General features: G+C 47.6%; 1 protein-coding gene across 1 annotated transcript in view; it reads left to right on the forward strand.

Annotated features, from left to right (window-relative positions):
- DNAH11 (dynein axonemal heavy chain 11) overlaps positions 1 to 26,113 on the forward strand; it is a gene marked incomplete in the record, with an annotated part of 360,436 nt that overhangs the window by 180,686 nt on the left and 153,637 nt on the right. Inside the window, 9 exon segments of the mRNA XM_070059638.1 lie at positions 1,876 to 2,026; positions 5,141 to 5,272; positions 7,283 to 7,456; positions 8,893 to 9,097; positions 13,825 to 13,990; positions 14,632 to 14,734; positions 18,723 to 18,962; positions 20,713 to 20,874; positions 21,838 to 22,031. Coding sequence (XP_069915739.1) covers positions 1,876 to 2,026; positions 5,141 to 5,272; positions 7,283 to 7,456; positions 8,893 to 9,097; positions 13,825 to 13,990; positions 14,632 to 14,734; positions 18,723 to 18,962; positions 20,713 to 20,874; positions 21,838 to 22,031 — 1,527 coding nt within the window.

Below are 26,113 nucleotides of genomic sequence, written 5' to 3' on the forward strand. Positions count from 1 at the left end.
TTTCCCCTCCTGGGGGCTGTCCTTGAGGCTACTGCATGTGCTTTTCAATGCAGTGTCTTCTGCTCCCCCAGCCCCCCTGGCCCGAGCCTCTGCAGGATGCTTTGCCTCTAGGAGATGCACAGAAACACAGAGCCAGGACCACCGAGTCTGTACGAGCCAGTCACCTGCAGTGAGAATTTGTTCCACATCAGGTGTTCATCTCAACACTTTATACATGCAAACCTGCTTTATACCAGCAACCCTGGCAAGTCTGTAGTGACATCTCCATTTACAAAGGAGAAAACTGAGGCGCAGAGACGTTAGGTAACTTGCCCAAGCTAGCACAGTTTTTCGTTTTCTTTAATGATGGAACTGGGACTTTCAGACTTTAGATTCCCATCTCCCCGAGAATCCCCCTGCCTCACCTCCACCATAAGCTCTGGGCTGAAGATTGCTTTTCTGGCAGCCGATGTGCAGGCAGATCAGTAGCTGAGGCACAGGTTTGGTCCCCATGCCTTTGTCCCAGCCCCTGAGACCTGCCTTCCATTGTCCACTGGAGCCCACTGCCTCTTCCACCTTGGAGACGCGCTGAGGAGTTACTCCCAGGTCACTGGACTTCTACTGCAAGCTACTCCTCTGGGGGTGGAAACAGTTTTGCCAATTGACATCTTCTCAATCTAGCCAGGATGTAATGTAGTTGACCAATAAAACCCCACCCTGAAGCTTTGGGAAAGCCAAGGGGACCCTCTGTAAGGCCATTATCCTGCGCTTATTTCTTTGGACATTCAAAATGTGAGCTCTAACGTGCTCAAAGCAAGGTAGAAGGACTGGCATTGGCAGAGCAGTCGGGATGCCCACTGAGACGCACATGCTGCACATCAGAGGGTTCCAGGCCGTGCCCCAACTCCGGATTCCAGCTTCCTGCGAACGTGGGGTGATGGAGGGTAGTGGTGATGGCTCCAATAGTTGCATCTCTGCCACCCATGGGAGAAACCCAATGAAGTTCCCAGCTTCTGGCTCCGGCCTGGCTCAGCCTCAGCTGCTGCAGATATTTGAAAAGTGAACCAGTGGACAGCAGCTCTCTGTTAGCCAATAATAATAATGATATAATAATAATAATAATAATAATAGGTAGAGCTAATTGGTCTGTGGTCACATTGCTTCTTTGCTGTCTGCCAGATGCTTCCTACATCATGAGAACTTGGAGTGCTTATTTTTCATTTAACATCATGCAGCTTCACCCCAGAGATGACTATGGATGCTGCTCTTGTGCTCACAATGAGATACTTGTTGTCAACTTGACCCTATTCTGTGAGCTTCAGAATGTGTGCACGCATATGTATCCAAGCCCAAGGTCCCATCTCGGGACCGCTTCCTGGAGGCATATCATCAGCTGTCAGCTTGGGGCCACCTTCAGTCCAGTGGAGAAGGCAGCCTTTGGAAAGAGCCCTCTGGAATGTTCACCTTTTTATTTCTAACTGCTTTCTCATTACTGAATAAGTGATGCCAAGATTCATCAAGACAGAGCCCAAGCTGTTTTCATCAATACGGTCTCCGCCATGCAAATAGCTCCATGCTCTGGAAATGACACAGCGGCACTGCCTTCTAAATGTTCCGTAATGGCCTATTTATGCTCTGTTATGTTGGCCTTCTAAGTGCTGGTAGGAGTCTCTTTTACATTCTTTTCATTAAGGTAAAAAATGGCCATTCAAGCAAGTTTCTAAAGGGCCATTTACAAATATTTGCCAATGCAAGCAATAGAATGAACTCACTCCGAAATCTGGTGCCTGAAGCATTTGTACCAGGCTGCGTGGAAAGGAAAAGATTTGGCCTGGGGAAATTCTGCTTTTTCCAGCCCCGAGCATGCAACAGAAGTTTTTCTGGGTTCCTTTCTAGGTACGTGGCCAGTTGGATAGACCAAAGGCGACATCGATCCGAGAAGGCCAATTTGAGTATTCTGTTTGATAAATACGTTCCCACGTGCCTGGATAAGCTGAGAACAAGCTTTAAAACCGTCACCTCCATTCCAGAGAATAGCCTGGTGCAGGTTGGTCCACGGTGTTGCTCGTGCAAGATAACAGATGCCAGTGGCTTGCTCCGGATTGGAAATGCCCAGAATTCTTAGTGGGCTTCCATCCTCCTGCTCTAGTTCCCATGGCCCTGGGGGTGCTTTGGAAACCCCTAGAACACACCTTGACATGCTGTTGTCATTTGGGCTTGTGGTCCGTGTCTTTGACGGTCTTCCAAAAGCAGACTGAGCCGGCGCCATGGCTCACTAGGCTAATCCTCTGCCTGTGGCGCCGGCACCCCGGGTTTCTAGTCCCAATTGGGGCACCAGTTCTGTCCCAATTGCTCCTCTTCCAGTCCAGCTCTCTGCTGTGGCCCGGGAAGGTAGTGGAGGATGGCCCAAGTGCTTGGGCCCTGCACTCGCATGGGAGACTAGGAGGAAACACCTGGCTCCTGGCTTCGGATTGGCGCAGCGCACCATCCACAGTGGCCATTTGAGGGGTGAACCAACGGAAAAAGGAAGACCTTTCTCTCTGTCTCTGTCTCTCTCACTGTCTAACTCTGCCTGTCAAAAAAGAAGACGACGATGACTGAAGCCATGTTTTGTTCATTTTTAGATCACCAGAGATGTATAAAGTTCCTGGCACGTGGAGCTTGTAGGTGCTGAGTGTGTGTTGATGGAACCATTGTGTTCCCCCTGAGTGTATTTGAACAGATTTGGAAAAAGCTGCATCAGACATATTTATTTTTCTATCTCCTAAGTAATTTGCCCAGAGAAATTGTTCATTATGTTTTTGTTAATAAAGTAAATCTGTGCAATGGAAGGTGTCAGCCAGTGCATAAGAGAAAGCATCTGAATTCTACAACACGAGCCAGCACCCACAGACCCTCCCCTCCCAGGAATATTCTGGAAAGGGTTGCAATCTGGATGAGGTGTTCCCGCTCTCCCAAGGGAACATTGTTCTGACCCTCGCTGTGTGGCAGTTTGGAAGAGTGAGGGGCAGGCATTTGGGGCATGGCTGAGCTGCTGCATGGGAAGTGTGCAGTCCATGTTGGAGTGCCCAGGTTCGAATCCTGGCTCCACTTCCAAGTCTGCCTCCCTGTGAATGCACACCTGGGTGGCAACAAGTGATGTCTCCAATATTTGGGACCCTGCCACCCGTGTGGGAGACACAGATTAAGCTCCTGACTCCTAGGTTCTGCCGGCCCCGGCCCCAACCATTCTGGGCATTTGGGGAGTGAACTGGAGTGAAAGGCATATACGGTAGGTTGTCATGGAAATGAATGAAGCAGTACATGCCCAGGGAAGTGGAGGTTGTGATCTTAACCTCAGCATGAAACGAAACTACCCCCTGACCTTTCCAAGTGCAAAACTTCTCAAAAGGTTTTCAAGTAGAAACCTTCTGTTCTGTTCTTGTAGGCGCAAAATTGGTTCCTAAGTACATTGTGACCATTAAGTTACTGTGTTACCAAATTTGTTTGAAGCCAAATTAGAAGTACAAGCCTAATAAGAAGAGAAAGTTGAGGTTTTTTGGGTAATTCACACACCAATTAAGTAAACGATAGTCTTCAACAGTAATTATCCAAGGTATAATTTATTTCTGAAAGCAGGTCTGAATTTATTCATAATGAATTAATTATACAGCTAGCCTAATTAGACTTCCTCTGGTGCAATACTTGCAAAAAGCATGGTCGTGTTCTTTCTCAAGTTGACTGGGGTATTTGTGTGAGTCTCGCTGGTGTGAACTCATTCAAGAGTAGTGTGAAAATAGGTCAGTGGGAATTAATAGGACTTTTGCTCTCACTTCCTCCTTTTATAGTATTCACAAATGGCATTTGATCCTTATTTCCTGTTCAGCTATTGTTTTATATTGTCGTTTTCTTTGCTGAGATTACTTATAAGTACAGAAATTTGAGACACAAATGTGTATAAAAGAGAATGCCTTTAAATGCCAGTCTTAAGAAATTAATGCACTCTCTTTTCCAGTAGATGAAATTTTCACTTAAAGTTTAGTAACTATGAATGAAAATATGTATGAAATTTGGGTTTATTAATTGCTGACAATCAGAGCTCAAGATTTCTACAAGTTCTTAGGGCGGTCCCCTGAGAGGATAGCCTGGCATGGAGACTCTTGTCTTTCTTGTCTTGATTTTCAGGCTGTTAGGTCAACATACCTTCTACTTAGACATAGCAAAGCCTCACAGTTTTAAACTGTTTTTTAAAGACCATGTACTTATTTTGAAAGACAGAGTGACAGAGAATGAGAGAAAGAGATCTTCTATCCCTTTGCTCACACCTCAAATGGCCTCAGTGGCCAGTGGTGAGCCAGGCCAAAGCCAGGAGCCTGGAACTCCATCCAGGTCTCCCACATGAGTAGTGCTCAGGCTGTCGCTGCCTTCCCAGGTTCATTAGCAGGCACCTGGAACAGAAGCAGAGCTGCTAGAACTCAAATTGCCATTCCAGTATGGGACAGTGGTGTTGCGAGTCTGCTGCACCACACCACCAGCCCCTCAGTTCCTTGTCTAAGTGCGTTTAGAAATGTCAAAAAAATGCTGCCAGCCCAAATTTCTAAATTGCTGACAACAGATGGAAAAATGGTGGCCCAAGCACTAAGCCTAAGTGGAGTCCCTGATGTCCTTTAGGGGAAAATGAGTTAAATACGTTCCTGTGTATCTGCTGGAATCTTAGGAGCTTGTTCCAAGTGACACTGCAGGTGTCCCTTATTGATAAGGAAAGATACCCTCAGTGTGGGTTTAGATAAGGAAATGAGCTATAGAATGCTATGTTTACTATGCCCCACTTACAAAGAAGGGACTATTGGGTAGATATTCTTTCCTGTTTCTTATTTATATTTCTAGTTTATATAGTAATTTCTGATGACATCATTGCAAAGAAAAACATAGCTTTTTAAATAGTTACTTAAAAGATCCAACTTTGATTAAAAGGGACAAAATTTTCCAATAGAGACACCTGTGGCAGTAATTTGTGTCTCTTCCCATGTAGGAGCACACCACAAAGCTGGAAAAAATTATATGGATTCTTAAGGCTAAAGTGAGGGTTTTACAAAGTCCTTTAAACTTACCTATTTAAAAAAAATCCTACTCAAAATGAGTAGCTTTTTCTTTTTGTTTGTTTCTTTTTTTTTTCCCCCAGACGATCTGTGCTCTCTTAGAGTGTTTGTTGACTCCCGAAAACGTGCCTTCCGACAGCCCAAAAGAAGTGTATGAAGTCTATTTTGTCTTTGCTTGTATCTGGGCATTTGGGGGCGCACTGCTTCGAGATCAGGTACGCTGAGAAGTGGTTTGCAGGCGTGGGGGCTGTGACTGGGATCCGTGCCTTTTCTGTACCTCTCTGATCCAGAGTCTGTGCTACGTTCTGTGTTCTCTCCTGAACCAGTGCACCCTCGGGGCAACCCCGTCCAGGCTGATGGTCCTGACCTTAGACTGGCTGTGTCTTCTGAGCTCAAGGGCCAGTGTTTTCAGCAGTCTCTGGGGCATCCTGTGCAGAGCCCTGTCCTACAGGTCTGCGTCGTTCAAGGTGCCTGGGGGCAGACCTTTTCCACCCCACACCCAGATTTGTTCTCCCTCTTTTTTTTATTTTTTTTTTTCACCTTCCATAAATATTTTCCACCCAGCCATTCCAGTGAGAAACCTAGGAGTCATCACCCATAGCTCCACACCCCACAATCTTAGATCCTGTCAGTTTTGCTTATAAAATAGCCACCAGTCTGCCGCCTGCTCTCCATCCCTACAGCCTGAAGTCAGGCTTTAGATTGCCCTGGGCTTTTGCTGTGTCACAGTCATCTCAGGATGCTGTAACCTGGCTTACACACGGTCACCTCCTCACTGTGTCCCTGCACGGCAGAGAGAAAGGCAGCTTTCTCTCTCTGGTGCCTTCTCCGTAAAGGCACTCATCCTATCCTGAGGGCCACACCGGCCTGGTCTCCTCTGAACGTAGATCCTCTCCTGCAGACCTTGGAGATCTAGGCTTCAAGATCATGACCTTGGAGGTTAGGGCTTCAACCTGTGAATTCCGAGTGGAGCATGGGGAAGCAGTGCAGGCCAGTCCACAGCACAGACTAAGCTTCCCGCAGGTATCGCTGGCTTCCCTCTCTCTGTGACCCATGGTCGGCCTGGACCCAGCAGCCGATTTCCTTCTGTGATCACCAGGTGCTTTCTACAGCACAGCAGCCGATACTGTTGTCAGTGGAGCTCGAGGGTCAGTGTGGACTGACCGCCTGTGGTTTTCTCAAAGGCACGTGTGGGCAGCGGGCAGCCCCCTTCCCCCACCAGAGTTTTCCATTCAATGTTTCCCATAGGCTTTCTCCTTTCCCTGGACTGTGTTTGTGAAATCCAGGAGGTTATTGACAGCTGAGATCTTGCCACTCCTCCTCCTCTTTCTCATTTGCATTCACAGCACCCTTCTACCTTGTTATTGAAGCCCGAAGCCCAGTGTCACTGGCCAGTTGTTTCATTTACTATTTTCCTCATTAACAGTTATCATCATCATCATCTTTAAATTTTCAAAAGGGGGCCAGCCCTGTGGCACAGTGACTTGAACAGAGGTGCCCAACACAGTCATTTACATGCTACCTTATTGTTAGATTGTATAACCAAGGAGTAGGGTGAGTCACCCCACTCCACCTTACTGAATTCCACTACACCTGTACCTGATGGGTGTATTTCACTTACAGTTCTCTGCCTCTGTGAAGGTGTCATAATATCCGTGTTGGCTAGTTTTTTTGTTACTTTACCTGAAATTCCAAGAGGAATGACTAAGAGGGAAAAAGGTTTATTTTGGGCTTATGGTTTGGAGGTTCAAAGTTGAAGATCAAGCAATCTGGTTAGTCTGGCATCTGCTGGACGCTGGTGTTGGCAGATTATGGCACAAGGCAAGCCAGGAAGCAGGCAGGAAGCCCACTCACTTCCACAAGCAACACTCCATGAGCACTGCCTCCCAAGAGCAAGCCCCCTAGACCCCCCTAGACCCACCTCAGACACCACAATTAGATGAGCTTTCCCCCCTTAATTCATCAACCGTTGATGACTCCATTCACTGTTCGAGTGAGACCCGGGGTTTACTGCATGAGTTTGGAGAATCGAATCAAAGTGTCCCATTCGTTGTGACTACTTCCTAGTGATATGTCTGTCTGGGTCAGTAGCTCAACCCCTACCAGGGGCTTCCTGTGTAATCAGGGCTCTGCGTGTTGTGGACGCTGTGGGTTGAGCAGGACTTAGAGGGGCTTTGTTTCCAGAATTACCTTGGAGTCTGCAATAAGGATCTCCGTGTCCTTAGCTTTCCGATTACCAGGCCGACTTCAGTCGCTGGTGGCATAAACAGATGAAAGCCGTGAAGTTTCCGTCTCAAGGAACGATCTTCGATTATTACCTGGACCACAAAACCAAGAAGTTCTTGCCGTGGGCTGACAGGATCCCACAGTTCACCATGGATCCAGACGTGCCGCTTCAGGTGGGTGTGCTGGGTTCATAGCCTGCCTTTGTTTCCGACCTAACGGGTCCTGAATTACTGTGTGGATTTGCTCCGCAGTGAGCAAGAAGAATCCCAACTGTAGGAATGCTTCACAAGATGGCAAATAGATTCTGCAACCTTTCTATGAAATGGTTTAAACTTAATTTTCTAGTAACCCTTTTCTTTAGATTTTTCTAGAAACTGCATGAATTTTCTTAATGGAGGCGTCTCGCTGTTATATCACAAATTTCCTAGACAGCATTTCAGACATCTGACCTTTCCCCCTCAGCCATGAAATGAATGTTCCGTCTCCTCACCCCACGTGTTGCGACATCCCAAGGCTGCTGACAAATCCGAATGAATCTTTGTCTTTTTCGTCGTTGTTTCTCTGTATGGGTTGTCCCTACTCCTTTTTCCAAGGTGGAGGGATTCTTTGACCCCCTTCTTACTGTCTTTCTCTGTTTTCCTTCTCATTTCCTTCTGGAAACCATGTCACTCCGGTTCAGCATGCCAGGCTGGGCTGTGAAAATGGAACAGTGCCTTCTCTGTGCCAGTAGGAGGCGGTAGTGTGTGAGCACAAAACCCAGCCCATTTGTTTCCTCAAGCTTCCATGACAAAGTGCCACTGACTGAGGGCTGACACAGCAGAAATGTGTTGGCTTCCTGTTCCGGAGGGCACAGGTGCACGTTCAAGGCGTCGGTAGGTAGGGCGGGTTCCTCCTGTTGCTGGTGAGGCCCTCCCTCCTGGATTCTGATTGTTTGCTAGCAGACTGGCGTCGCTTGCCCTGGGGTAGCTTAACCCCAGTCCTCACCTGGCACTCTCCTCGTGTTGTCGTCCGTCTTCTCCTTTGCCTTTTCACAAGGCTGTCGGCCCTGTCTCCAAACACAACCAGGTTCTCGGGTACCAGGGGCTGGGAATTCAACACTTGGGGCAGACACAGTTCAACCCTTAACAACCTGACCTCCGGACCTCCAAGATTCACGTTCTTCTAGCAGGCAAGATACGTTTGCCCCGGTCCCAGCAGCCCGGAAGCCTTACCCCATTCCAGCATCAATTCGAAGACCCCATGCTTGGCTAAGTATTTTCTAAAGCAGTTGCGAGAGAGAATGGAGGTGAAATTTATCCTAGGGCAGAACTCATGTCCAGCTGTGAACCCAGAGGAAACCAGAGAAGTTATGCACCTGCACAGCAGGCGCAGGGTAGACATTTCCATTCCAAAAGGGAGAATTCAGTAACAAGAAAGGAGCTACAGGTCCCAAAGCTAGCAGAGAAAACTTTGTTATGTTTTTAAGGCTTGGGAGTAGTCCCCTCTGGCTCAGTGCCCCCCCCCTCAGGACCTCACCATCTTGACCCGTGTGCACGTGCTCCACTTCAGAGAATGTCCCTCTTACAGCCATCATTTGCCCCTAGTCACTCCTGGCTTCTGTTTCCTCCAGAGAGTCCTGGTTCCCACAGCAGAGACAACTCGTCTTAGGTATTTGGCTGAGCTGCTGCTCAAGAGGGGAAAACCACTCATGCTGGTAGGAAATGCGGGAGTGGGAAAGACAGCCTTTGTGGGCGACACACTGGCGGGTCTCTCGGAGGACTACCTCGTGTCCCGCGTGCCTCTCAACTACTACACGACGTCCGCAGCTCTGCAAAGTAAGTGCTTCTCCCGCTCCTGTTTTCCATTCAGTGAATTCATGCATTCAGTTTGGAAGGCAGAGACAGATGGAGACAGCGCTCCCATCGGCTGGTTCACCCCCCAGAAATGGCCGCAACAGCCAGGGCCGGGACGGACCCAGGACAGGAGGTCACTCACGTAGGTGGCAGGAGCCCAACCACATGAGCGACCTCCAGCTGCCTCCCAGGGTGTACACTGGTAAAAGAGGTGGATTGAGGAGTGGAGTTGGGAACTGAATCGAGGAATTCTGATACTGTGCATGGGGCATCCCAAGCAGTGTCTTAACTGCTGTGCCAAAGCGATCAAAAACCATCAGTGGCCGGCGCCGCGGCTCACTGGGCTAATCCTCTGCCTTGTGGCGCCGGCACACCGGGTTCTAGTCCCGGTCGGGGCGCCGGATTCTGTCCCGGTTGCCCCTCTTCCAGGCCAGCTCTCTGCTGTGGCCAGGGAGTGCAGTGGAGGATGGCCTAAGTCCTTGGGCCCTGCACCCTATGGGAGACCAGGAGAAGTACCTGGCTCCTGCCATCGGATCAGCGCGGTGCGCCGGCTGCAGCGCGCCAGCCGCGGCGGCCATTGGAGGGTGAACCAACGGCAAAGGAAGACCTTTCTCTCTGTCTCTCTCTCTCACTGTCCACTCTGCCTGTCAAAAAAAAAAAAAATCAGTGCTGGAACCTGCTGTCCAGGAGACTGATACTTTCTCCTGGGGTGTAGGCACCTGGTAGTTCTCAAATGAATTGTTACTTACGATCCTGGGTTGGCAATCTTTGTTCAAATGTGGTTGTGATACTGGCTTCCTTTGGGTGATTCATTTTTAGAACAGTAAGAATTTACAACAATTGTATTGGTCCTTTCCCTGTTGCTATAACAGAGCACTTGAGGCCATGTGTTGTGTGAAGAAAAGAGGTGTGCTTAGCTCACAGTTCGATGGGCTGAAAGGCCAGAGCAGGTGGCCCGATTGGTTTGGCTGCTGGCAAGGGGCCCCCTGCTGTGTCATATCATGGAGGATGGTATCCTAGCAGGCTAAAGGGAGAGATCACATGGCAAGACTGGAAGCCAGAGAGATTCAGGGATTAGGCCCACACTTTAAAAAAAAAAAAAAAGATTTAGGCTGGCACCACGGCTCACTAGGCTAATCCTCCGCCTGCGGCACCGGCACCCCAGGTTCTAGTCCCAGTCGGGGCACAGGATTCTGTCCCGGTTGCTCCTCTTCCACTCCAGCTCTCTGCTATGTCCCGGGAGTGCAGTGGAGGATAGCCCAGGTCCTTGGGCCCTGCACCCACATGGGAGACCAGGAGAAGCACCTGGCTCCTGGCTTCGGATCAGCACAGTACGCCAGCTGCAGCGGCCATTGGAGGGTGAGCCAACGGTAAAGGAAGACCTTTCTCTCTGTCTCTCTCTCGCTCACTGTCCACTCTGCCTGTCCAAAAAAAATTATTTATTTATTTATTTATTTATTTATTTGAAAGGCAGAGTTAGAGGAAGCGTGGGAGAGACAGAGAGATCTTTGATCCACTAATTCATGCCCCAAATGACCACAATGGCCAGAGCTGGACCGGTCCAAAGTCAGCCAGGAGTTTCTTCTGGGTCTCCCATGTGGGTGCAGGGGCCCAAGTACTTGGCCCATCTTCCACTGCTTTCCTAGGTGCATTAGGAGAGAGCTGGATTGGAAGTGGAGTAGCTGGAACTGGAACTGGTGCCTGTATGGGTTGCCCACACTGCAGGTGGCAACTTTACCTGCTGTGCCACAGCACTGGCCCCAAGCCCATACTTTTATAACAGCCCAGTTGTCAGGAATGCAAGACAAACATAATCAGTTCTTAGGGTCATCACCACCTCACACCAGGCCCGCCTCTTAAAGGTTCCACCACCACCTCAGAGACCACATTTGGGACTAAGCTTCCAAGGTGGAGCTTTGGGGGGAATAGGCCACATCCAAGCCATAGAAGCAGTGTGGGTTCTTTACCTTTGATTAATTTCGTGGATCCTCAGCAGCATCAAGATGTACTCCAGAAAGGACATTCTTGTGATTTTTTTTTTCAAGCAATAGATCGATTCAGTGAAAATTCATTAAAACCATATTGATAAAATATGCCATGAGTTGTTAATTAAACCTAAAAAAACATAAGATTAATTTGAACTCCGTGTAACAGATTGTCAATTGTAAATGCATCAGCTGTAATCAGATTGGGGACCTTCCAGAATTAGGAAGGACAGGTGCAGCAGGCAGGGGAGGTAGTGGGAAGAGAGGGAGGGCGGGATGTTGGGAGGCCTGTCAGTCACTGTCTAGCTGGGTAACCAGCTTATATTGTGGGGTGCAGCAAAGCTACCTGTTGCCTAATTATCTGTTAAAACTATTGAGTTGGGGTGGTGTTGGACACAGCAGTTCAGTTACCACCTGGGACATGTGCAGCCCACATCAGAACACCCGGTTTGAGTCCTGGCTCATCCACTTCCGCTCCAGCTTCTTGGTCATGCATGTGCTGGGAGGCGGCAGGTGATGGCCCAAGTCACTGCATCTCTGCCATCCACATGGGAGCCCCAGATTGAGTTCCAGGTTGCTGGCTTCAGCCTGGCCCAGACCTGGCTGTTGGGGACATTTGGAGAGTGAACCAGCAGATCAAAGACCTGTCTGTCTTTTTCTTTCTGTGCCTTTATCAATTTCAAATAAAATAAAAATAACTTAATTAAAAATGTTTAAAAAGGCAACTAATAGTTGACTACCTATATAAAACTTGAAAAAGAAAAACCTTGAATTTCCTGAATTGGGTTTGTGGGGTGTGTGTGTGTGAGTGAGAGAGAGAGAGAGAGAGAAGGAGAAACAGAGACAGAGGGAGAGTTTTCTTAGCTGTATCAGTGGAAACTACCAGCACATTTTATTACTCACTGACATCATTAACTCAGCCAAGGACAATTTTTCTGAGATGGTTCTCATACTCAGTTTGCCCTCTTCACCTTTGTGAAGGGAACAGTTAGCTCTCTCCATCATATTTCACTCCCTTCTGCAGCCAGTACATGTTAGCAGTTTTATTAGGTAGGAAGTGGTGGCTTTGATGGGGAGCAAGGAACTGATAAGATGCGAACTCGGTTTTGGGAGGAGAAGTCTGAGGCAGAGAGACTGTTCCTCCTGGATGCATATTATATATAATACATATAATATATAATATTGTATAATATATAATATAACCCGGGCCAGAGTTGTGTAAGGAAGGGAGACACGTGTGGACCATAAGGGAATGACACCAAGTGTCATTTAGAGGCCAACAGGGGCCAGGAGAGACAGAGAGGCTACTGTAAGGCCCTGTATCTGGCTGGGAGCGGGGTCAGAGTGTTAACCCCATAAGCAGAAGCACAAACCAAGGGAAAAAGGGGGCTGTGAGCAGGGAAGAGATGATGTTCAACCACATTTGGACAGAGGTGGACTTGATGTTGGCTGGACAGCCAGGTGGCAGTGGCAATAGGATCGGCTGTCCAGCCAGCATTTAGAAACTGTGCTGCTTGCAGGAGGCATGTATTAGTCATTGCCTATGTCCTTGTGCATTGGTCCATTTGACAAGTTACATGCTTGATGTTTCACCATCAGCGACATGGCAGTGAATAGGACTTACTTCCTTGGCCTCCACATCTCCGTAGTCTGTCTGGAGCATCAGCAAGTAATTAGATATGATGGCTCAGTCAACATTGTTTAGAATTCTCTACACCTAGGGGCCAGTGCCGTGGCTCACTTGGTTGATCCTCCGCCTGCGGCGTCAGCATCCCATACAGGCACCGGGTTCTAGTCCCGGCTGCTCCTCTTCCAGTCCAGCTCTCTGCTGTGGCCTGGGAAGGCAGTGGAGGATGGCCCAAGTGCTTGGGCCCTGCACCCACATGGGAGACCAGGAGGAAGCACCTGGCTCCTGGCTTCGGATTGGTGCAGCGTGCCAGCCGTAGTGGCCATTTGGGGGTAAACCAATGGAAGGAAGACCTTTCTCTCTGTCTCTCTCCCTCACTGTCTAACTATGTCAAATAAATTAAATACATGTGTGTATATATAATGTAAAAAAATTCTCTACACCTGTGGCTTCTTTCTTCACTATCTTCCCGAGAGAGGGGGAGAGAGAGAGAAAGATAGAGAATGAACAAGCCCCTGTCCTCTTGTTTACTCCCCAAAGTGCCCACAGCAGCCAGATCTGGGCCAGGGTTGAAGCAGAGAGGTGGGAATTCCATCCAGGTCTCCCATGTGGGAGGCAGAACCCCAGTTTCTGGAGACATCACCTGTTGCCTCCCAGAGCTCAACCAGCAGGAATCTGAAGTCTGGAGCCAGAGCTGAGTATCACACCCAGGCAATGAGTCTTAACCACTAGGCCAATGGCCCACCCCCTGTGCCCTTGACTTTGTCTCCAATGTGGATGGCCACAGAGGCACTTGAAGAATTGCAGCTTCATTGTCCAGGGATGGTGTCCACACACATTGTCCTCTGGGCTTCAGCACCCCAGGGAGCCAAGGGGAGGGGCGCTGGAGGCTTCCTTGAGGTCTGAGCAGGTTGACTGTGAGGACAAAGCAGAAGAAGGGCCGAGACGGGGCTGTGGCTGTGCTGACCACAGTCTGTAAGTTAGAGTGGGTACAGGTGTGCATGGGGTCATCTGCTATGAAGAGGAAGAAAACACCTAAAGACGGGGAGTTGGCCTTCTACCAATGCTTGGTGGGCAGCACTATGCATTTGTTTCAGGAATTCTGGAGAAACCCCTGGAGAAAAAAGCTGGCCGTACCTACGGTCCAGGAGGAAATAAAAAATTGATTTATTTTATTGATGACATGAACATGCCTGAAGTGGACGCCTATGGCACGGTTCAGCCTCACGCACTGCTCCGACAGCATATGGATTATGGACACTGGTGAGTAGTTCTCTGTATTTATTCTCCACCCAAATCTTATCATTTTTTATCATAATGGTGAGGATTTTTTGATGGAATTCTTCCCAGTTTCTGAGAAGTGTTTTACATGGTATCTTTTGCATTTACTTTGTAGCTACGCTCATTTGTTGGGGGAAAAAAAAATGATTTCCCTTTGTGTCTTTGGGAGGTTGGATTGAAAAGTAGCTTAGGAATGTTTAGATTGTCCAGAAATCACGTCTCCATTAAGAATTAATAATTTAGGAGAAGCCTGACCCTGTTCCATAGGACATAAGCATTTGGTCCTATCCGGGCACTGCAGTCCACGATCGCTGCTATTAACGACAGGCAGGTCCCAGCCCATCCTCAGAAACTCACCAGGTTCTTGCTGGCGTCTAACCGGAAACAGAGTCACGTAAGGTTCGACAAGCAGTAACAGATCACAGGGATTCAGCGCCGGACCTTGGTGTTGGCTTCAGAGGAGCCGTGTCACCCTCAGCTCTCTGAGATCTGTGGTGCTGTCTCCCAGATTAGGCACCCAGTGATGGGACAGGAGGGACACAGGTTGGGGGAGAGTCCCTTCTGCCCTGCTGGGCTGTGGTGGTGTCATCTGCACTGTTGGGATTGAAGGTTCTGTCTTGCAGGTACGATAGGCAAAAGGTGATGCTTAAGGAAATCCGTGGCTGCCAGTATGTGGCCTGCATGAATCCACTGGCGGGCAACTTCACGGTCAACCCCAGGCTGCAGGTGGGTGCTGGGCCCTGCTCTCCCCCAAATTTCTCCCAAATATACGTTTTGATTCTTGACTGCAAATTAAAACCCCTGGATGACTGGTTAAACAAATGTACTGTTTTATTTCCATTCATAGATTTAAGTATCTTTTCAACTTAATACTGTTTTTGAGATAATGTAAATTTTTAAGTTACATTATAGTCAAAGGCTTATTGTTCCATGAAATAAAGAGATCAAGAAATATGAAGTAGGAACACCATACTTGAGCAGGCAAATAAGAAAGGACTTCAAACAAGCAAATGAAAAGATGTTCTGATTCATTCATAAAGTAAATTCTAAAATGGTCACAAAGTCATTAAAACTATAGCAGTACATAATGCCTAATGATTTGTTTAACAAAGATTCTAAGTACGACAAAGCACTGTGTGTGCTGCAAAACTGATACACATGGGCATTTCTTTTCTTCTTTTTAATTTTAGCTCCCACATGTAAGGGAGAACACGCGGTATTTGCCTGCCTGTGTCTGGCTTCTTTCACTCAACATTATGTTCTCCAATTCCAACCATCTTGATGCAAATGATAGAATTTCATTTTTTTTTTTACAACTGAAAAGTATTCCATTGTATGCGTGTGTATGGATTAAAAATATATATGGATAAAGAAAATCTGGGTGTGTGTGTGTGTGTGTGTACACACATAGATATATGTACATGTATAATGGACACTTTGGTTCATTCCATGATTTGGCTGTTGTGCACAGTGCTGCTATAAATATGGTGTGCTCGTGTCTTTTGGGTATATGCCCAGCGGTGGGATTGCTGAATCATATGGCAAGTGTGATTCCAGTTTTTTAAGACATCTCCACAGTGCTTTCCACAGTGGCTGCACTAAGTTACATCCCCACCAGAAGTGTATACGAGTTCCTCTTTCTCCACATCCTCACCAGCGTTTGTTGCTCTTTGTCTTTAGGATAACATCCATGCTGACAGGGGTGAGCTGGTATCGCCTCGTGACAGCAGGTTTGGAATTGCAGCCCAATGAGCTGAAAGTCCCACGAGTTGTTATCCACACCTTCGCTCTCCCTACTGTACTTTGCCCTGTTATTAGCATCTTGCATTCATTACAACAAATGAGCCAATATTGCTGATGCTGTTATTAGCTGAACTAGAGTTTACGATAGGGTTCATTTTTTGTGTGTGACCTATTTGATGCCATTTAGCAAACGTGTAATGACAGGTGTCTACCATTCTGGTATCATGCAGAATAGTTTCATTGCCCTTTGGAAACCTTGGGACAACTGATGTTTTTATTTTCCAGGTGTGTGTGTGTGTGTGGTAAAATACACATTATATACCATGTACCGCTATAACCATTTTAAATGTGTGTGCTTGGTAGTATAAAATACATTCATCATATTGTGTAGCCGTCAACACCATCTGCCCCCCCATACCTCTTTGCATCCTGTGAAACTAAAACTATAGCCATTAAACTGCAACTCCCCACAGCTCCCTCCTCCAGCTCCAGACAGCCACTCTTCTGTTTTCTGTCTCCAGTACCTTGTGTGAGTAGACTCATGCAATATTTGTATGACTGGCTCATTTCACTTAGCATAGTATTCTCAAGGTCCATTCCTGTTGTAGAGTATTGCTTACCTTCCTTCCTTTTTTTTATTTTTATTATTTTTGACAGGCAGAGTGGACAGTGAGAGAGAGAGACAGAGAGAAAGGTCTTCCTTTTTGCCGTTGGTTCACCCTCCAATGGCCGCCACGGCCGGCGTGCTGCGGCTGGCGCACCACGCTGATCCAAAGGCAGGAGCCAGGTACTTCTCCTGGTCTCCCATGGGGTGCAGGGCCCAAGCACTTGGGCCATCCTCCACTGCACTCCCTGGCCACAGCAGAGAGCTGGCCTGGAAGAGGGGCAACCGGGACAGAATCCGGCGCCCTGACCGGGACTAGAATCCGGTGTGCCGGCACCGCAAGGTAGAGGATTAGCCTATTGAGCCGCGGCGCCGGCCACCTTCCTTCCTTTTAACATTGAATAATATCCTGTTGTGTGTATTGCACACCCCGTTTTCCTTAGCCGTTCATCCAGTGATAGGCTCTTGGATTGCTTCCACGTTTTAGCTCATGTGAATAATACTGTGTTGAACAAAGGTGCACATAAATCTGTTCAAGACCCTGTTTTCAGTTCTTTTATGTACACACTTGAGTGGAATTGGCATATCCTGTGGCAATTCTGTTTTTAGTCTCTTGAGAAACCATTGTACTGTTTTCTTCATGGAAGCTGTACCATTTTTCCTTCTCCCTAAGTTATAGTTTGTAATTTCTCCATATTATCACTAATAATTTTATTTTCTGTTTTTTTTTTTTAAGTAACCACGCTAAAGGGTATAAGGTAGTATCTCATTATAGTTTTAATCTGTATTTTCTTAATGACTGGTGATGCTGAGAATCTTTTCATAGGCTTATTGGTCATTTGAATATCTTCTTTGGAGAAGTGACTATTCAAGTCATCTGCCCATTTTTTGAACTGGGTTTGGTTTTTTTGCTGCTGAATTCTAGGCGTTCTCTATGTATTCTGAATACTAATCCTGTAAGCACTGATCTTTTTGTTGCTTCATTAGTAGTGTTTTCTTCCCAGAATTCCATACAGTTAGAATCATGTAGAACACAGCACTGTCATATTGATTTCTTCACTTAGTTCAGCAGTATGCATTTAAGGCTCACCCCTGTCTTCTCATGGTTAGTGGCTCATTTCTTTTTATCACTACTAACACTCAATAAATTGATCATGGTTTGTTTATCCATTCACCTATTGAGGCACACCTTACTTGAGTTCAAGTTTGGCACTTATAAATAAAACTGCTTTAAAAATGTAATGTGTATGAGTGAAAATGACACCTTGAGATTTGACTATTGTCTGTAGCCTTTGTCCATGTTTCAGAGGAACTGGTCTTTCTGTTTCTTACCTGTTGACTTTTGTATTAGTGGAGGATTCAGCTCGTGATTACAAAGTAAATTGGAAGAGTGTCATTGCAAAAATTAGAACAAAAATAAGAAAGGGAGGAGGAGTGAGAGTGGGAAGTAACATGGTGCTCTTAAAACTGTATGGATGAAATACATGAAATCTATTCCCTTTATATAAATAAATAGAGTTTATATACAGGTTTTTCTGTATCCATGTAAGGTTTTTTTTTTAAATAGTAATAACATCAGCAGCCACCAGCAATGTGCTTCAACAGCAGCTCACTGGTGGCTTCCTCACTCGGCTGGAGGCCACTGGAGGTGGCTGAGCGACTGCAGATCTTGGCTGGGCTCCTTTGTCTCTCTCTAAGGGTTGACTGTTAGCTAATCTAGTGCAGCCTTGCCTGCAATGATCCGGACAATGTGGCTCTGTCTGTGATGTCTCTCATCATTTGGGAGGCTTGTAAAGTTCATGGCAAAGTGAGGGACTTAAGAGAGCAGGTGGCCCTCCGCCTAGCGGCGCCGGCACACCGGGTTCTAGTCCCGGTCGGGGCGCCGGATTCTGTCCCGGTTGCCCCTCTTCCAGGCCAGTCCTCTGCTGTGGCCAGGGAGTGCAGTAGAGGATGGCCCAGGTGCTTGGGCCCTGCACCCCATGGGAGACCAGGAAAAGCACCTGGCTCCTGGCTCCTGCCATCGGATCAGCGCACCGGCCGCGGCAGCCATTGGAGGGTGAACCAATGGCAAAGGAAGACCTTTCTCTCTGTCTCTCTCTCTCACTGTCCACTCTGCCTGTCAAAAAAAAAAAAAAAAAAAAAAAGATAGCAGGTGGCTACACAGATGCCTTTGGCCATGGCTGGCACCCTGTCGCTTCTACCTCGTCCTGTGGGCTTCTTAAGTGAGTCAGGTAGCCAATCCCAGAGTCAGGGTGGAAGGCACTGAGAAGTTAAACGGCAATGGGCCTAGAAACAGGGAGGAAGGGAAACACTGGGCCATGTTTTACCATTTTCTGGTAAACACCCGATTGGTGTTTTTCTTCACAGAGACACTTCACAGTGTTTGCGTTTAACTTCCCATCCGTGGATGCGCTCAACACCATCTATGGGCAGATCCTGAGTTTCCACTTCCAGCAGCAAGCATTCGACCCATCGGTTCTCAGGAGCAGCCCATCCTTGATCCAGGCGACAATAGCCTTCCATCAGATGATGGCGCATAGCTTCTTACCCACGGCGGTTAAATTCCACTACGTCTTTAACCTGAGAGACCTAACCAACATCTTCCAGGTGCCTGAACTACTCTGTTATGCCTCTTGATCAGAGAAGTGCTGTTAGTGATGTTAATGGCCTGCATCTGTGGAACATAGTGTGAGGCCATGCTCTGTATTTTTGTGTGTGTTCATTCACTCTGCACTTGCATACATGTTTCTGGGAAGTAAATTCAACACGCTTGCTGTTCACATTGTGCTGGTGAGAACAGCAGATCCTCTCAGGTTGTGCAGTGTCTTAATCTGTTGATGCTGCGGAAACTGAGTGATTCATCAATAAGACACAGTGATTGCCTACACTTTCGGAGGTGGGGAAGTGCAAGGTTAAGGCACCAGCACATTTGGGCTCTGGTGAGGGCCTGGTGTCTGCTTTGAAGTTGGGGTCTTGAGGACTGAGTCATCGGGAACAAGGCAGGGAAAGGCCATGGGGCGAATGACTAGCACCTAGTTTGTGAAGTCACTGCGCCCTACAGGTCCCCACTCACTAATAGGATCGCTCTGGTGGTTAAGTTTCAGCCAAGGAATTTTGAGTCACATTCAGATCCTCTCATTGGGTTACTTAGCAATAAGAGCAAGGGTCAAAGTCTCAACTCCCCATACTGAGTGACTGATTATTTTTCTTGGTGCCAGGGGAAAGACACTGTTCATATTATTGCACACTGGATTCACATCTGATTGTAAAACACAAAGGAAATTATAGTTTTTAAAATTTCTGGATCTATTTTGTTTTGATATTGAACGTTACCTGGTTTGCCTTGTACAAAGACAGTGTTGGTATATTTGGTTTTGAAAGGAATTCATGAAGAGGATTTGAAAGTCTGGAATCTTTTTCTAATGCAACTATTGTACTCTAGCCTGTGCAGTAGAAGTCGTGGGGTGGTTATTTATAGCTCTAAGTTCTGTGAAGGAAGTCGCCTCCTGGTTAAATATGAAAACTTCACAAGGCCTCTTTATATTTTTATAACCCTCTTTCCAAAATCACTCCTTGCAGCCATAACAAAGCCTTAGATAATAGCTCCTTAATAACAAGGGCCATTTTTTTTCAGGCCTGTATTTCTAGAACATACTAGAAAGGTTGCAATTGCTAACATGTTGTCTTAGAGCAGACGTTTGATCTTGAAAGTGAAGGAAAGAGAGGCTGTTCCTGGTAATTGTTCACACCCAGGCTGTTGGCTGCACCTGACCTGATGCCAACGAGAGGGTTTCTTAGCCTTTAGTAGCTGACTTCTTTGCATTTCCCCTGACTCTGACTTTGTCAATCCAAGATACTTAAGGGCAGAGTGGAGTAGGCCTAGGAGTCACAGATCTACCCTTGGGGTGTGGATTTGGACACTTGACTTCTGATCTTTAGATTCTCATCTGTGAAGTGAAAGGGTTAGACGGACTGACATCAGAGCATTTTAGAGTAACAAAATATTATGATTCTGTGATCATCGTGCTACCTGTTTATACTTTGGATTTGTAAACTTGATCCTTTGGAAGACTTAGTACCCACAAGTGCTCAGGTGAGGTGCCTACCTCCTGGGCTAGCCCTTGAAATTTAGATGCAATCCTAAAAATGGCCATCAGTGATATTAAATTCTTTAAATTTTGCTTATCTGAGGGTGAAACTGCTTTTACACACAAACACACACACACTACCATTTATGATACCTCTTTTAACTTAACAAATGGCTAAATCCAGTATAAAGTATATAAAGTGTTAAAGGAAAATTTATTTAGAATGCCATTAACTTCCAAATAAATATTTTTTCTGTTTTGCCTCGTAGGGGATTTTATTTGCTTCTCCTGAATGTTTGAAAGGTCCAGATGATTTAACTCACCTGTGGCTTCATGAAACTTCCCGGGTGTACGGGGATAAACTGATAGACACAAAGGATTGTGACTTATTTCACAAAAGACTGTTGGAAACCTCTTACAAATATTTTGAAGTAAGTGTGCAATGTCAGAAGCCATTGCTCCCGCACCCAACGGTGGGGGGGGCTGATATATGATGGGGACGTGAGTGAACTGGGAAGAACTTACCTGTCGACAAAATTGAGATTCCAGAATCTACAAGTGCTCCTTCACTCCCGATTTGGCTGTGCCCCAATAAACTCATCCTAAAGCTGGAAGTATCATAAGTCAAAAATGCATTCAGTACCCAGCCTACTGAACATCCCCGTAGCTACCAGCTACGGACACTGTTGGGTATCTGGCTTCCTCCGTGGTCACGGGGCTGGCTGGTAGCTGCCGCTCACTGTCACTTCCCAGCATCACAAGAGAGGACCAGTCTGCATGCTGCTACCTTCAGCAAAGGTCAGGATCCAGAATACGGTCTCTGCTGAATGCTATTGCATTTGCACCACCAGGAAGTCTAAAGATCATTGATAGAGGCCAGCACCGCGACTCACTTGGCTAATCCTCTGCCTGCGGCGCCGGCACCCCAGGTTCTAGTCCCAGTCAGGGTGCCAGATTCTGTCCCGGTTGCTCCTCTTCCAGTCTAGCTCTCTGCTGTGGCCCGGGAGTGCAGTGGAGGGTGTCTCCCTGCACCTGCATGGGAGACCAGGAGAAGCACCTGGCTCCTGGCTTCGGATCAGCGTAGAGCGCCAGCCGCAGCATGCCGGCCATGGCAGCCATTTTGGGGGGTGAACCAATGAAAAAACAGGACCTTTCTCTCTGTCTCTCTCTCTCTCTCTCTCACTGTCTAACTCTGCCTGTCAAAAAAAAAAAAAAAAAAGAGATAATTGACCGAGCCATTTCAAGACAAGGGTCACCTGTCCTTGATAGGCACATGGAAGCATTTCATCCACCTGTTCATGGAAGACTTGCAAGCTTCTCCCTTCAGAAGCCACTGTGCCCCCAAATCTTCGTGAGTGTTGACACCCTGTATTTTTCTCTTTCTCATCCTGCAGGGTGTAGACAGTCAGGCGCTGCTTCAACAGCCCCTCATCTACTGCCACTTCGCTCACGGGGGAGCAGACCCATGCTACATGCCAGTGAGGAGCTGGGAGGTGCTGAAGGCAATCCTCACGGAAATGCTAGACAACTACAACGAACTCAACGCAGCCATGCACCTGGTGCTGTTTGAAGACGCCATGCACCATGTGTGAGTTGAGCAGTCACGATGCTTCTCACGGAAGGACCAGAGCGTGCATAGCCAGTCATGCCTTTTCAGTAGATCACTCTGAGAGGACCGGTTCTGTCCTATCCTTTGTCATACACTAGGCAAGGCTTGCTGGTCATGAGGTCACACTCCTGGCCACATCTTGTGCAGACACACTACTTTCTCACATGTCGTCACACCCAGGATTTCAGCTGAATGTTAAGAAAGGGGAGGCTGGCGCCGCGGCTCACTAGGCTATTCCTCTGCCTGCGGTGCCGGCACACCGGGTTCTAGTCCCAATCGGGGCACCGGATTCTGTCCCGGTTGCCCCTCTTCCAGGCCAGCTCTCTGCTGTGGCCAGGGAGTGCAGTGGAGGATGGCCCAAGTGCTTGGGCCCTGCATCCCATGGGAGACCAGGAGAAGCACCTGGCTCCTGCCTTCGGATCAGCGCAGTGCACTGGCTGCGGCAGCCATTGGAGGGTGAACCAACGGCAAAGGAAGACCTTTCTCTCTGTCTCTCTCTCTCACTGTCCACTCTGCCTGTCAAATAAATAAATAAATAAATAAAAGGGAACATGAATGACTTGCTCAAAAGCACCTCGCATGCAAGTGGCAGAGACAGGACCCAAATGTATTTTCATTGATAAAGGAGACTTTTGCTGAGTGCCAGATAGAAACATTGCTGACTGATTTGATAGTTTTGAGCAACTTAGTGGGAGTGGAGGGCATGTTTTCTTGGCAGAAAGTAGGGAAAGAGACCTGTGTTGAGGCCGACGTGGGTTCATAAGGTCTCTCCCCTCCGAGACGGCAGGTCGTGTTTTACACACGCTCTGCAACCTTCTGGGAGCTGCTCTTGTCAGACACTGTTCCAAGTGCAACACAGTCCAGTCAGTCCTTTGTTTGCCTGAGCTTTCGCGTTCATGGTGCAGAAGAACATTTATAAGGACGCGCATAAACAAACAGCAGTGTACAAGAAAAATATCCAAGTCATGTCGCACACTGAGCGATAGTGTGGATTGAATCTGAGAAGTAAGCTCTCTGGATTTCCAAGGAGGGACTGAGGGAAGGTGAGGCAGTGACGTTGAAGGTTCGATCTAAGTGGGAAGAAGGAGCTAGTCATGGAACGACCTGGAGGAAGAATGTTCTGGAAGAAGGCTGATCTCATGTGGCCTCAAGGCAGGAGTGTTCAAGACAAGAGAGAGACTAGAGGGTCAGGGTGGCTGCAGCACACGGAACAGGTAGGGTGAGGGGTGTGTGATGAGGCAGGAATTGGCCTTGCTCACCCAGGCTGTGCCTTTGAAACCCGGGGTCTGAGTCCATTTTCTGCTGCTCTCCCAGCGTGCCTGAGGCTCTGTGTTTTTGAAGAACAGAGCTTCATTGTAGCTCACACTTCTGAAGGCTGAGAAGGCCAAGATCTGCTCGTTCCAGCTTGGGCCTAGTGCTACTTCAGTTGATGGCAGAAAACAGAATGGCGGGCAACTGGTTGCATTCACAGGAGACAAAAGCACAAAGGATAACCTTGCACTATCACAACCCGCTCTTGCCCTCACTGGTCAGTCGGAGAGCAGCCAGACTCCCTCCCTCAAGAACTCAGATGAGAAAGGCACTAATCTGATCCCGAGGGCTCCACTCCAAGCCCCAAACACTTCCTATCCAGGACCCACCTCCCACCACTGCCACACTGAGGGATCATGAACTTCATGGGACACAGTGAGTCGCAGCACAGGATAAGGAGTTTGGATTGTCTTCCAAGGGCAATGAGGAGCGATTGGATGTATTGTAGCGTGGGAATGCTGTCGTTTGCTGGATTCTGTTAACAGCTCACTGCTGCGGCCGCTGTGTGGAAAGCCGCTCTCATATTTGCATCCAGTACTACCCTCTTAGTTTAAGGCCTTATCAACTCTCACTGGTCCTTACAAGAAGTGAAAATGGACAAAGATGATAAAGAGAAAGAAAGAAGTTGCTGTTAAAACCAACACGGAAGGAAGCAAGAGGGAAGAGAAGGAAAAAATAATGGAGAGATTTCTGTTTTCAGAAAAATCACTCCTTAAAATGTTTCGCCGTGGTGCCTTAACAAAATTTTTGAGCGTTACCCATCATCCCATGGTATAAGCTAGCTGAGGGCTGATTGTTTTGTGGATCCCTGGGGGTGGGTTGGTGGGTGGGGGGGATCCTCTGATTGTATAGATAAAGAGTAGGAACCTTAACGTATAGCTCAGGTGGGTAAGACCGGCCATTGAGAAGGGTTTTCCCAAATAATATTTCAATATGGAGTTATCTGGGACCTCATAGATGAACCTGTGCCCGTGCTCAAGGATCTGAGCCAGGAGCTGACTCACACAGCCTTGGAGACGAGATGGGACAGTTCCCTTGAGTCCTGGAGAGGGGGAGCCTGCCACCCAGCGCAGCTTGTGAGGTGACATCCTGAAACATGGCCTGGCATGAAATGAATGCCCTACTTTGTAGCTGGGGGTTTTGCTCACATCAGAGCAATTGTATAGTTTTCCCAGGGTTGTTGGTTTGCGTGGTCATGTAAAGTAAGATGGAATGGGATAACTGAGCTTGTAAACCTGTCTTCGCGGTTATTGGAGGTGTTCAGAAAATCTTCACACACGCTGGGCTTAGCATAAGTGATCCCCACTTCTTGTTTCAGAAAGCACCGTTAAAAATGATTGAGGTTGATCGTAGGCCTGAAGTTTAAGTTCATTTCAGAAAAGCAGCCTAGCACAAACATGATGGCATCTGGTTTTCTGCATTTGAGTATCTATACGCTTGTATTTTATTTTGTTGTGTTCTTAGCATTGAAGACACAAGCATGACCCACGTCATCACCTAAAGCCACATTTCACTGATGGTAGAGACGATTTATTCTTGACTGTGACGTGTGGCAATGAGAGGCCCACTTGGCCTGGTGGTTAAGGTACCCGAGCCCCACATCAGAGCACCTGCCTTTAAGACCTGCCTTGCGGCCGGCGCCACAGCTCACTAGGCTAATCCTCTGCCTTGCGGCGCCGGCACACCGGGTTCTAGTCCCGGTTGGGGCGCCGGATTCTGTCCCGGTTGCCCCTCTTCCAGGCCAGCTCTCTGCTGTGGCCAGAGAGTGCAGTGGAGGATGGCCCAAATGCTTGGGCCCTGCACCCCATGGGAGACCAGGAAAAGCACCTGGCTCCTGGCTCCTGCCATTGGATCAGCGCGCAGCACACAGGCTGCAGCGGCCATTGGAGGGTGAACCAACGGCAAAGGAAGACCTTTCTCTCTCTCTCTCTCTCTCACTGTCCACTCTGCCTGTCAAAAAAAAAAAAAAAAAAAAAAAAAAAAAAAAAAAAAAAAAAGACCTGCCTTGCTTCTAACTTCAGTTTCCTGCGGAAGCAGACCCTAGAAGCCAACAGCGATGCTTTATTAATTGGGTCCCTGCAACCTACATGGGTGATCCGTGTTGAGTTCCTGGTACCTAACTTTGGGCCAGACCCAACAGTTGCTGACACCTAGGGAGTAAACCAGTGGATAGAAGCTTTGTCTGTCTCTTTCTGTCTCTCCCTCCCTCTGTTTCTCAAATAAATTGGACAAATGCATTTTAACAAAAGGAAAATGCAGCAGTGACGTCACCAGCTTGAACAGTCAGAATCCCTGGGCTGCTATAGCACAGGGATTTCTTGGCCTCACTGGAAGTGTGATGTGACGCTGAGCGGACATCAGTAAATGATTCTAGAGGCCTCAGCACAGGAGAATCTCCATGTGGGGAAAGCAGGGATCAGAAGCGGAGTCAAATGGTTCACCTACATGAGTGGCTGTCCTGTCCCGCACTGCTCTAAGCAAACCTGTTCTTCCCGAAGTCATTCGACATCATACCAAGATGCCGAGGTGGGAGTGGGATCTTTCTTGGGAATCAAAGTTGCTTGAAGCTTAGATCCAGCACCTTCTATATCCATAGTTTGTGTTCTTGCATTTAAGTGGTGATAGAGCAGTGCAAGGGTCGGAAATGTTTCAGACTGGGAAGGTTTGCTGGGCAAACAGCTCAAGGGCAAAGGAGGAAGCAGCTCTTCTGTTTGATGGGAAAACAGAGAAACGCAGACTGAAGGTTTCCA

The sequence above is a fragment of the Oryctolagus cuniculus genome, chromosome 16 (assembly GCF_964237555.1).
Source record: "Oryctolagus cuniculus chromosome 16, mOryCun1.1, whole genome shotgun sequence".
In the NCBI taxonomy this organism is placed as follows: Eukaryota; Metazoa; Chordata; class Mammalia; order Lagomorpha; family Leporidae; genus Oryctolagus; species Oryctolagus cuniculus.